Source organism: Balaenoptera borealis, assembly GCF_965194805.1.
Source record: "Balaenoptera borealis genome assembly, chromosome: 8".
NCBI classification, from domain to species: Eukaryota; Metazoa; Chordata; class Mammalia; order Artiodactyla; family Balaenopteridae; genus Balaenoptera; species Balaenoptera borealis.
This window is the reverse complement of record NC_138865.1, coordinates 26,282,011-26,294,489: the sequence shown is the minus strand read 5'-3', so window position 1 is coordinate 26,294,489 and position 12,479 is coordinate 26,282,011. Positions and strand designations below refer to the sequence as shown.

Below are 12,479 nucleotides of genomic sequence, written 5' to 3'. Positions count from 1 at the left end.
GCCCACACGGGACCTGGGCTTCCCTGATTCTGCAATATAAACACCAGAGCCCAAAGTTTGGGTCCCTCTCCTGGACCCTGGATCCCTACTGGATCCCTGTGTGCTGGCCCAGAACAAAGTGTGCAGTGGGGACCCACAAACTCCCCACTATTCCTGTGACTGTGAACTGCCCCTGATAAACATGGCTCCAGCAGCCAGGGTTACATATTTTTAGGGAACTCTCTTATGGTTACAAGGGCAAAAGACTGAGAACTACTATGTAAAACTAATATTTGAAAACTTCACTCCAGTGATATTTGAAGAACCTCTATAAAATAACTAAACAAACATAATCGCATTTTATTCCACTGTGTCCACAGTCTAAGCTTTAAATTGTATAAAAATGAGAACGAGAAGTAGAATGCCTCCAAACATTTGGAAATTAAGATGCACACTTCTAAATAATCCATGGTTAAAGAGGAATTTCAAGGAAAATTTTTAAGATAAATAGAACTGAGTGAAAATGAAAATACAACACATAAAATGTGGAAGGATCCAGATAAAACATTATTAAGAGGGAAACGAATGGCACTAAATGCTTATAATAGAAGAGAGGGAAGGTCTCAGATCAATAATCTAAGCTTTCACACACGGAAACGGGAAAAAAAATTGCACAATAAAATCAACACATGAAGAAGGCAGCAAATAACAATACACTCTGATCAACTGGAGTCTATTCTCGGAACACAAGCTTGGTTTACTATTCAAAAATCATCAGCGTAATTTGCCATATTAATAGATTGAAGAAGAAACTCTACATGGCCACATCAATTAATGAAGAAAAAGCATTTGATGAACTTCAACACACATTCATGTCAGAAACTCTCAGGAATAGAAGGGCTCTACTTCAACCCAGTAAAGAATATCTACAAAAAACCGACAGTGAACATCATACTTCATGGTGAGAGAATGAATGTTTTCCTCCTAAATTCAAAAGAAGGCCAGAATGTCCTCTTTCATCTCTCCTTTTCAACTTAGTACTGTAGGTACTAGCCAGTGCAGCATGGCAAGAAAAAGAAAGAAAGACACACAGATTAGAAAGGAAGAAATATTACTGTCCATACTCATGGATAGCATGACTGTCTGCATAGAAAATCCCAAGAAATCTCTAAGAAGCAATTAATAAGCGGCAATTACTTTAACAAAGTCTCAGGATACAAGATCAACACAAAAACATTAGTCATATTTCCAAATATTAACAATGAACAACTGGAAACCAAAACTAAAAACACAATGCCGGGGCTTCCCTGGTGGCGCAGTGGTTGAGAATCTGCCTGCCAATGCAGGGGACACGGGTTTGAGCCCTGGTCTGGGAAGATCCCATATGCAGTGGAGCGACTAGGCCCGTGAGCCACAACTACTGAGCCTGTGCGTCTGGAGCCTGTGCTCTGCAACAAGAGAGGCCGCGACAGTGAGAGGCCCGCGCACCGCGATGAAGAGTGGCCCCCACTCGCCACAACTAGAGAAAGCCCTCGCACAGAAACAAAGACCCAACACAGACAAAAAGAAAAAAAGAAAAATTAAAAAAACAACAACAACACAATGCCATACACAATGCTTCCAAAACATGACATATTTGATTATAAATATTTTAATAGAGGATCTGTAGGATACAACCAAACAAGACCTAAATCAATGGAGAGACATATCGCATTCATGGATTGGAAGACTCAACATAATAGAAGGTCAACTTCCAACAGAATTTTTTTGTCAACATGGACAAGCTTATTCTAAAATGTATGAACAAAAGGTAAAGGCAAAGGAACCAGAATAAGTAAAACAATTTTGAGAAAGCAGAATATAGTTAGAGGATATTAAGACCTACTGTAAAGCTATAAGTAAGACAGTGTGGTATTGGTGGAAGGATAGATACATAGTTCAATGAATAGGATAGAGAATACAGAAATAGACACATGCCAATACAACAAACTGGTTTTTTTTTACATAAGTTAAAAAGCGATATAAAAACCAAAATCTCTAGTCCTTACAATAACCCTAAAAGGAACACAAATCTGTTAAATGACTAAGCAAGACCATACAGTTAGTGGCAGCACCAGAATCAGAACACAGGTCTACCTACTCTTGCTATGACTGAGCCTCTTCCTCTACATCTCCTAAATGTCACTCTGAGTTGAAGAGGGGAAAGAAATGGGAGACCACCGTGATGCCACATCCCTGTGCTTTAACCAGTATGTTTCCTTTATATACTGGACCATCTAGTTCAGATTTTATTTGAAGCAAGTTTTGGCTTGCTTCAGTATGTATTTCATTTTCTATTTATCACCCTCTTTCATTCATGGCAGACAGGCTCTAGAGGTCCTGAGAATGTCTGAAACAAAGAATGCTATAAAACACCTTAGTAACTCTCGAAAATGCTAAGTGGACCCTGAATCAAAACTTCAAGTTTCAGAGAACTTACAGCCACTAACGATCTGCAAAACAAACAAATAAACAAACAAACAACCCCACACCCTAGCAACTCTCAACCTTGGATCAAACTACAATATGTTGGAAGAGGTATTACTGAAAAGAGCTTGAAAGGGCAGCCTAAAAGGCAGAGGGTACAGAACATGGGCCATGTCCCTGTAAAGGGGACATGGTTCATAATATTGTGAATCAAGGGGCTGGTTCACAATACTGGTTATGATGTTCAAAACTGTCAATCAAAGACAGGTGCATTATTATATATTTGCTTGTTGCTATTGCTTTTCTGATTAGAAGATACAGAGTCACTTTAGGTAACTTCCATTTAATTTAATATTTACTTTCATTTTATATCCAGGTCACATTTTCTACATTAAAATATAATCATGCTGACTCCCCCCACCCCCTATACCCTCAGAGGAAAAAAAGTGAAGAACTTTACACAACTTGAAAGAAAGATGGAATGCACAGAGAAGTTGCTACTGCACCCAAGTAACAAAGAACACAGAGAGACCAAGCAGTAGACATGTCAGAAGTGCACAGAAGACAGCTCAGGGCTCGCAGCAGGAAGGAGGAGGAATCAAAAGACTAAAGCTTTTAAATGCTATCACTTGTGCCACAAGATTACCCTGAAAAGGCAGATAGGTCAGAAAGCAGGACCAAATAGGGGATTTTCCAAAGGCTGCTATCTAACAGAGTTTAAAATATCCATAGATTATATATATATATAAAAGATTCCATACACAGAAGAGCTTTCTCTTCCCCACCTTGCCTTTAGCATCCGGTCAACACTTTAGAAACTTAAAACCACTGTTAGCATGTCCGAATGTAGAACCGATATAAGTTTTTTCTTTCTTAAAAAATTGTATCCCAACTCTTTCCAACCAAGAATTCTATTAATTATTTTCATTATGATTCCTCTGCATGGAAACCCAGTAAGGGATCATCAAGACAGGGCATCTCACTACTATCAGATCAATGCCAGTTGGGCAAAAGCTGCATGATTCTGTGTTACTCAGAGGGAGGGAGAACAGTAAGACACAGGAGTTGAAACTTATCCGCACCAAAGAGGAAAAGGAAACTCCTTTTCTAACCTATTCATTAAATAGGAAACAGCAGGTGGACAGGAAAAGCCATCTGCTTAGAGCAGACCCAGAGGCACACCAAAGTCTAAAAACAAGCGCTCAGGAAAGCGTCTCGGCTCGGAGAGGAAGCGTCTTTCAGACCCTATCTTGTCCCTAGTTTGGAGATCAAAGCATTGTAACTTCAGATAGTGATACTCTGAAGGGGGTGGACAGGGAAGGTCTGAGAGACCCAAATAATGAGGACACTAGGCAGCTAACTACACCACTACGTACAAATACATACATCAGTAAGAAAACTTCACCTCCAACCCTCAGCTACTTTAAACAAAGCACTGCAGTTCCAGGTTTTCGGAACAGGGGATATTTTAAAGTCTGTTAGCAGTTTAAAACATTGCAACACTGGCACAATATGTTACCTATTCTTTGTTTTTAATTACAGGGTAACACAGTAAACTCCAACACAAAGGTGGGGATGGGGGAGTGCAAAAGGAATAAAGAAAACAGAACCAGTATTTCACAAGAGCATCGAGCCAGCGATGAAGTAGCAGCTAATGCTTGGCAGAGTCTCGAGGGTAGAATTCGCTCAAGGTGCTCTGAGGGATTCTCTTCAGCATTTCTTTGGGGAAGATTCGGAGCAGTTGCCAGCCAATGTCCAAAGTCTCATAGACAGTGCGGTTTTCCTAAGGACCTTACAAAAAATTGAGATTAGATGAATAAAGGCCAACTACTTCCAACTTATCAGCGTTATTCAAAATTTATTGTTATGGGTCTAGCACTGTGAGCATGAAGTATAAAAAAGAGACACAAAGCAGTCAGGTCTCCCAGGACTGGATGTGACCAAATGTGGAAATGAGGGTCTAGACAGTAAGTACCCCTGGGAATCAGAGAAAAGGGAGAAAGCCCGCAGGCGAGACGTTGGGCTCGTGCGTGCGTGCGTGTGTGTGTGTGTTTAACAACGGGCGGGATCTAAAAACACTCCACGGAATAATGGAAACTAGACCCAGAGTTTTGTCCAGAGAGTAGTGAGAAAAGCAGTTTCCCAGCAACACAGGCTGACCTGAAGGAGGCTAGTACAGATACTTAGAAGGCCTTAAATGCCGATTAAGCACCTGAATAGGTCCACGTGAAAGTTTTCAAACTTGCTATTGCTATTATTATTTTTAATAGCAGAATCATTCTTATCCTGCAAATAAATCTCATTTTCTAACTAAGGAGTTAGAGTGGCTAGAGTTCTGCATTCTTTTCTCTACCAGAATAATTTTTATCTTTTTAAGATATTAAGGTTCTGCATAAATTTTTTTTTTTTTTTTTTTTTTAGAAAACCCAACAATCATATGTTCTGGGGATTTTAATGGTACTTAAAAAATGTATCACACAAATAGAAAAGTGCACAAATCCTAAGTGTGCAGCTGATGCATTATTCCAAAATAAACTCATCGTTTGTAAGTATCACTGAGGTCAAAAATAGAGTTTACCAGCATTAGCAGGGGTGGCAGGGAAGAGACCAAACAAAACAGCTTGAAAGCCCTACACATGCTATGTAATAAAAACCATTATAGACTTTTTAACAGAAGGACAATCAATAAAATTAATACTAAATTTACCCCGGCAATGGCACATAGAGAGTCAGGGAGACTGGTGAAGATGCTGGCACTAACAGCCAAGGATGATGGGACAAAGGCCTGGACTAGGTCTTGGGACACAAAGAGTGGTCAGAGATCAGCAGCTTCAACATCGCCCAGGAACTTGTCAAAATACAGGCTCTCTGGCCCCACCCACACCTACCGAATCAGAATCTGCACTTCAACAAGATCCCTGGTAGGTTCAAAAGCATATTCAACTTTGAGAAACACTGGCCTAAGTTTTTTTAATAGGAATGAAAAGAGAACAGGATAAGATGTTTCAAAGGAGAACAATGCAAATTAGCAAATATTTGATGACTGGAGAATAAATGAAGAGGCTTAAGAATGCCCAATTCCTGAGCTTGGGCTAACTAGGGTAATGGTCATGCCAGAGGTAGACAGAAATTGAAAAGGGAATTGCTAGGCAGGTGGTCAGTTGGGAAAAGACTTTGGTTCTCACCACGCTGAGCCAGAGAGGATGGTGGCATAAACACAGGCTTCCTAGCTGGAGATGTGGGATTAGAGCTTCAGAAAGAGGGTAAAGGCTCATACATAGCAAGTTAGTCATCAGCATAGGGGAAAAAAAGCACAGAAAGAACAGGTAATGAAGCCTTTGGGAACATTAACAATTAAGAAGCAGGAAGATAAGAAATCAGGAGGATGAAAACAGAGGGACTGGGAAAGTCCAAAACCCCCAAAGCCAGAGGAGAGCATTGCAGAGAGGTTAAGAGCGAGGAGAAGTGGCAATGGAGGTAGGAGAGCAGAAGGCCGGTTGTAAGGAAGATAAAAAATAAGACAGGAGCTAAATAAATGGATAAAGAAATTGAAGGTAGAAGGGAAGGAACCAGAGGGCTAAGAACAAAGACATGGCAGGCGGCTGGAAGAACCTCTTCTCTAATCAGAAGGAAAATTGTATGGAGACCAATGTAAATTCTCTCAGACTAGGAAAGAAGTCCTCAAAACTACATATGATGCTGTTTCTATTCATAGGAAAATAGTAATCTTACCCTGAGCAATGAAGTTCCTCTCAAACTTCTGCAGAAATTCCAAGTAAAGCACATCATCTGAGGTAAGGGCTTCTTCTCCAACTATGGCTTTCATGGCCTGCACATCCTTACCAATAGCATAGCATGCATACTAAAGAGAAAAAAAGGTTTACATGAACCTTTATAAATGGTAACGGTACTCTGGGCATTATAAGTGTATTGCTGTAGCTATCTTCACAGTATTTCACATTATTTCCAAACATAATTCACATATGCAAGTATTGGAAAGACTTTATTATACGGCAGTCTCACTAAGGAAGGAGTCTTCAGGCATGCAATACATAGACATTACTAACACTCTACAAAAAATACACTCCCTCAATATATCAATGAGCTTCCATTTTGTAGAGCATTTAAAAATCACAACTTACGCAATAGGAGAAATCCATCTCTAAATTCTATTCAAAAAAAAATATCTGGGTTATCAGTAGGTTTATTTATCATTTCTACTTTAAGGTCAAATGTATTTTTCTTTAATTATGCTTGGTATACAATCTCAGGACTATAGAAACCAAGGATTTCATAGAATATACACAGCAGTATCCCTTAGCGTTCTGGTGATTGCCTAATATGTTAAACAAAAAATTAGTTGGAATAGTCTTTCAGAAATACTCTATAATAAAGGTTACTAATAAAAAATCGTCTTATGCCTTTTTTATTTAAAAACTACCTCATACAGCATTAGAGGTGGGTTTCAAGCATGTGATCTTTAATCTTTGTCATGAGCAGTTATCCTTATGAAAAAGACTGTTTGGCTCTAATGAATGTTTCTGTATTCCAGTATTCTATATTATATATTCTATATTAAAATTCTACTTTGATGGGGGGAGAAGAAAAGTGATATGGAAGAAAGACAAGAGGTATAAGACAGCAGCATGAACTGAGAAAGTACTCATTTCTTTAAACACAATCCTGGAGAAAACATACGTACCAGCTGGTTAGATACATCGGCGTGATCCTTTCTGGTCATACCTTCTCCAGTAGCAGACTTCATTCACCGAGACAACGAGGGCAGCACATTAATAGGCGGGTAAATCTTGGGTAAAAGGGGAAGGGGGAAAATATGATATTTAAGTACAAAATTCAAGCTTTACTGGTAGTAAAGGAGGATTTTGAAACTCATTTTTATTGCTTAAATTGCATAAAACTGCTACATTTGTTTCCTAGATGATTCCTAATATCTCTTCCTGGTAAGAAAAGGGAGTAAGAAACATTTTACAGGTTAAGATTTCTTTTTGAGAATCAAATCCAAAAAGTAAAATCTACAAAACAGTACAAGATTCTATTAAAAAACTGAATTTTCAACATCTGCCTACAATAGCAAATCCAAATGGTCTTCTGAACTCTGACTCATAAAATCACACATAAAAAGATTAACAATAATTTCACCTAAAAGCTGATATCAGAAGCTGGCATCTACTAAAGAACCAATAAAAAATCTGTTTTTGATTTTTCAGTCATAAAAAAGAATGAAATCTTGCTGTTTGCAACATCATGGATGGACCTTTAGGGCACTATGCTAAGTGAAATAAGCCAGACAGAAAAAGATAAATACCATATCATCTCACATATATGGGACCTTAAAAAACAAACAAAAAAATGTCAAGCTCACAGATAGAGAACAGACTGGTGGCTGCCTGAGGCAGGGGATGAGTGAGCCAAATGGGTGAGGGACGTTAAAAGGTACAAACTTCCAGTTATAAAATGAGTAAGTCATGGGGATGGAACTTTCACAGCATGGTGACTATGTACGTTAATAATACCGTATTGCATATTTAAAGGTAGCTAGAAGAGTGGCTCTTCAAAATTCTCATCACAAGAAAAAAAGTGTTGTAACTATGTGAGGTGGTGGATGTTAAGTGGACTTATTGTGGTGATCACTCTGCAACATATACAAACATCAAATCATGACATTGTACACCTGCGACCAATGTAATGTTACGTCAATTATACCTCAATTAAAAAAATTTTAACAATAAAAGACAAAGAAAAAACTCTGAAAAATCTGTTCTTGTATTAATAACAAAAGTGTGTGTGTTTAACAACGGGTGGGATCTAAAAACACTCCACGGAATAATGGCAACTAGACCCAGAGTTTTGTCCAGAGAGTAGTGAGAAAAGCAGTTTCCCAGCAACACAGGCTGACCTGAAGGAGGCTAGTACAGATACTTAGAAGGCCTTAAATGCCAATTAAGCACCTGAATAGGTCCACGTGAAAGTTTTCAAACTTGCTATTGCTATTATTATTTTTAATAGCAGCATCATTCTTATCCTGCAAATAAATCTCATTTTTTAACTAAGGAGTTAGAGTGGCTAGAGTTCTGTATTCTTTTCTCTACCAGAATAATTTTTATTATTATATATATTATTATTATATGTGACCTGGAGGGAGCCACTCACTCTTTGAGACCTTGTTACAGGGAAGAACCAAATCTGACTACACGGTGGATCTGTTTCTTTGACTTTAACCTTTGCCTTCCGCTGCTTTTGTTCACTAAAAGGATACTGTCTGTACATAATGGCCTGCCTCCGGGAACCCTGTTCCTCTGCCTGAATGTTAAACCAAAGTGCCTTTGTTCAGGGAAACATACGGACTCTGTCCACCTGCGGATGGCTGCAATTAAAAAGAAATTAACACATCCCCTCCCTGAGGCTGGCCATTCCAGGGGATATTCGCAAAACTGATGGCCCTTTTACTTTACCTCCTCATCTCCTCCCCATCTCTGTGCTATAAAAGAAACTGGCATCCAAACCCCGATAAGATGGTTATTTTGAGACTTTAGTCCGCCGTCTTCTCGGTCTGCTGGCTTTCCGAATAAAGTCGTATTCTTTCCCTCAGTGCGTCATGTCTGATTTACTGGCCTGTCGTGCGGCAAGCACAGCAAGCTTGGACTCGGGAACAACCTTCGTTCATCCGGATGCGGGTGCTTTGTACCAGGTGAACTCTAAAGTTTTCCCTTCTGTAGATAAGGTTACCTCAACACGTTCCAGAAGGTAAAAGAATAATCTCTCCTTCTGCTTGATTAAAGTAAGCAAACATCTACCTAAAGTGCACTTAAAATATTTGCTTTCCAGACATTTATGTAATATATTCCGCCATGAAAATCTCAAGTTGTGGTCAATGTGTTGGAAAAAGTATGCACTTAGTATTTCCAGTTTGGGTTTATGGCCTCTTGGTGGAAGCAAGTCAGGAGAGTCAAAAGCAGAAAGAGATAACCATCTCCGTGTGTCCCACCACCTTCTCCTACAGCAAGAGGGAACCCACCTGCCCCATGGCTGAGCACAACTACACCACACAGGAACTCACAGCGCCTGGCCCTGAAATCATCCGAAACCCAGGGCCAATGCAGATCTGTGAAACTGGGTCCTAAATGCTGCTTTTAATTGACATACTTTTGTTATCTGTATTGTTTAGACAGCTGCAACGTAAGCATGATAGAAACATTGTTGAAATCAAGTCTTTTTCAAACACATGGCTAAAGATATAGGCTTTTACTTTTTTTTTTTTTCCCTCCTGCTTGAAATATTATTAATCTAGGATGGAACACAGCTCACCCTTCCTGTGCAGCAAAAGTACAGCTCAAGTTTCTCAATACTCTTTCTTTCCCAATCTTTCTAAATGATCAGGAAGAAAACATTTTAGAAGACATCTGGGAACACATCTTTTGCTGGCAAAGATGTTGAAAACAGAGAAAAAGTCAGAAAAAAATTACTTCCAATGACATCAAGACCGTATTTTGAAATTGTTACCGACCAGGGTTCTTGGCGTCCTTAAACAATAAAAATTGATCAAAGGCCAGACAAGAAATTCAGGCAAGGCTTTATCGGGGCCCCTGCTGCAGCAGGGGGGAGCGAGAACAAACAACAGGTTCCTTTGCTTGCGTGCTCCCTAAGCGGGGGCGAGCTTGCTGCTTATATGGCAGTGGTCCCCAAACCTTTTTGGCACCAGGGACCAGTTTCATGGAAGACCATTTTTCCACGGACCGGCAGGGGCTGGGGTGGGGGGATGTTTCAGGCAGTAATGTGAGCGATGGGGAGCAGGAGATGAAGCTTTACTCGCTCCCCTGCCACTCACCTCCTGCTGTGCAGCCTGATTCCTACCAGGCTGCGGCCTGGGGGTTGGGGACCCCTGTTATATGGCGTGAGGGCAGGGGTGTCCAGGGGTCGGGCCAGAAGGGTGGCTTAGGTGGTTTGCCCACCGCTTAGGTGGTGTTGTGTGCAGGGGGCACGTGCAGTACCCTGCTTTTGCTCTGGGATCTTCAAAAGTGGCAGTTGGGTTTTTTGGTCTCTTTGTATCTTTTGTCCAGAATTTGCCCCAACTGGGCGAGCACGTCGTTATTTTTAGTCCCATACAGTTTCTTTGTTATTTTGTTGCTCGAGGAGAGGTGTGTCGAGGTGCAAGCACTGCAACACTGCAGCAAAGGGCCCCAGGTCCCAGCAAAGGGTCCCAGGTCCCAGCCTGTCTCAAAATCAATATATGGCTGTTGAAAACAATACTAGAACACTGCAAATAAAAGTATGTTATTTGATACATGGCACAAATTTAGTTCTGACAAATGAATTGGCTTCTAAACTTCAAGAGTAACACAAAAGAAGAAAATGAAGTATGGTTAGTGTTATTAAGGAATGCCTCAAAGGAGTGCTGGGTAGTGGGCATATTCTATTAGCAGCTTCAAGGAATTAAATAAATTAATGAACTTAAAGGAATTAAAGTATTTAACTGTGAGTCTAGACTGTTTCAGGACTACTGGGAGAATAGCACTAATCCAGTGGCCTCCTGTATATGTTGAAAATAGTAATATGCAAATCGGGTCATTTGTACAAAATTTAGGAAGATTTCTCATTAAGAAGTTCCATTGACTTAAAGTGATACCAATATGTGTTTAGTTCAACATTAAACTACTTCAAATGGTAGGGAATTCCTTTAACCTACTGTTATGTTGAAGCCCTAACCCCCAGTACCTCAGAATGTGACTGTATTTGGAGAAAGGGTCTTTAAAGAGGTGATTAAGGTAAAAGGAGGCCATTAGGGTGGGTCCTAATCCAATCTGACTGGTGTCCTTACTAGAAGAGAAAATCTGGACACAGAGAAGCACCAGGGAAGTGTGCACACGGAGGAAAGACCATGTGAGGACACAGCAAGAAGACAGTCATTTGTCAGCCAGGGAGAGAGGCCTCAGAAGAAACCAACCCTGCCAACACCTCGATCTGGGACTTCTAGCTACCAGAACTGTGAGAAAATAAATTTCTGTTGTTTAACCATCTGAATGTGTCATTTTGTTACTGCAGCCCGAGGAAAATAATACTCTTAGCTTCTGGATTGGCCTGTGGTGGCCTTGCTGAGTGACTTGGATCGGTGAGTCCCTTACGGCTCAGCCACAATCCGTTATACTCATGACCCTCAGGGTCTCACAAGGTTTGTATGCTAGGTGGGTGCCATGTTCGCTACCACTCTCTAAGTCTGCCTTATTTCCAAAGTAGTTTAAGTTTCTCCTCAGACCATCACTGACCAGTCTAGTTCTGGCAAGCAGAAGGCACTCGGTGGCACTGTTGAAATTCAGGAAGTTTTCAAGTTTAATTGTGTCTGCCAGTTGAATTCCCGGAAGAGTATGTGTCTGAGAAGGACCACGATGGTACCTCCTAGCTAACTCAGACCATCCTTAACCACATTCCACACCGTCCGTGCCTAACAGACACTTGTTCACTGACTCAATTTTCAGGGCCAATTGGTCATTTCTAGGCCTTTCCATTCTTTCCAGCGCAGGCTCCTTGTTTTCTCCTATAGAGAGGGCCAGTTCAGAGGTGTCCTCGATGAGTCATCGCTCTTAAGGACTCAGGGAAATTACCCTGAGTCCTTATTTTTGAAATGTGGCATCACTTATTTTTGAAATGGGACAGATTAAGCGCCTTACTAGGGAATGACCATTTCTTAGGTAATGAATGAAGGGCCTTGGTCGTGCCCTCCTCGGGAGCAGAGCCTCCAGAGCTTCAGAAGGACTTGGTGTGTTCTGTCCACCTTAGCGCAGGACCATGCTGGTATTTTCATGTAAGAAACTAAGGGTGTTAAATCAGATCATCTTATTAAAATAATAGAATATAAGATTGAAGGTAAGAAAGACTGAAGGAAAGGAAGAAAAAAAATCAGAACCAAAAGAGATAACAGTGATAACATCCGCAGGCCTGAGTCACCATCCTGAGAAAGGCTTGCTGGTGTCTAGGCACCTGAATTTTGGGAGGGCTTTCACCACTCCCAGAATTGATAA

At 40.5% G+C, this 12,479-nt stretch overlaps 1 protein-coding gene across 14 annotated transcripts in view; it reads right to left on the bottom strand.

The window, feature by feature from the left end:
- Positions 1–319: 319 nt before the first annotated feature.
- LOC309632953 (contactin-associated protein-like 4) overlaps positions 320–12,479 on the bottom strand; it is a 159,475-nt gene continuing 147,315 nt past the window's right edge. For 12 of the 14 annotated variants that reach the window (XR_014247173.1, XR_014247174.1, XR_014247175.1 and 9 more), the window contains 3 exons: positions 7,148–7,252; positions 6,178–6,307; positions 4,101–4,236 (listed from right to left, as the gene is read on the bottom strand). Coding sequence is in view for 2 of the 14 variants with exons in the window: in XM_082401067.1 (XP_082257193.1) it covers positions 4,097–4,228 (132 nt within the window). In the remaining 12 variants the exon portion in view is untranslated. Of the gene's footprint in view, positions 4,237–6,177; positions 6,308–7,147; positions 7,253–12,479 lie in introns of all 14 variants that reach the window. The other 2 variants (XM_082401068.1, XM_082401067.1) reach the window with 2 other exon arrangements.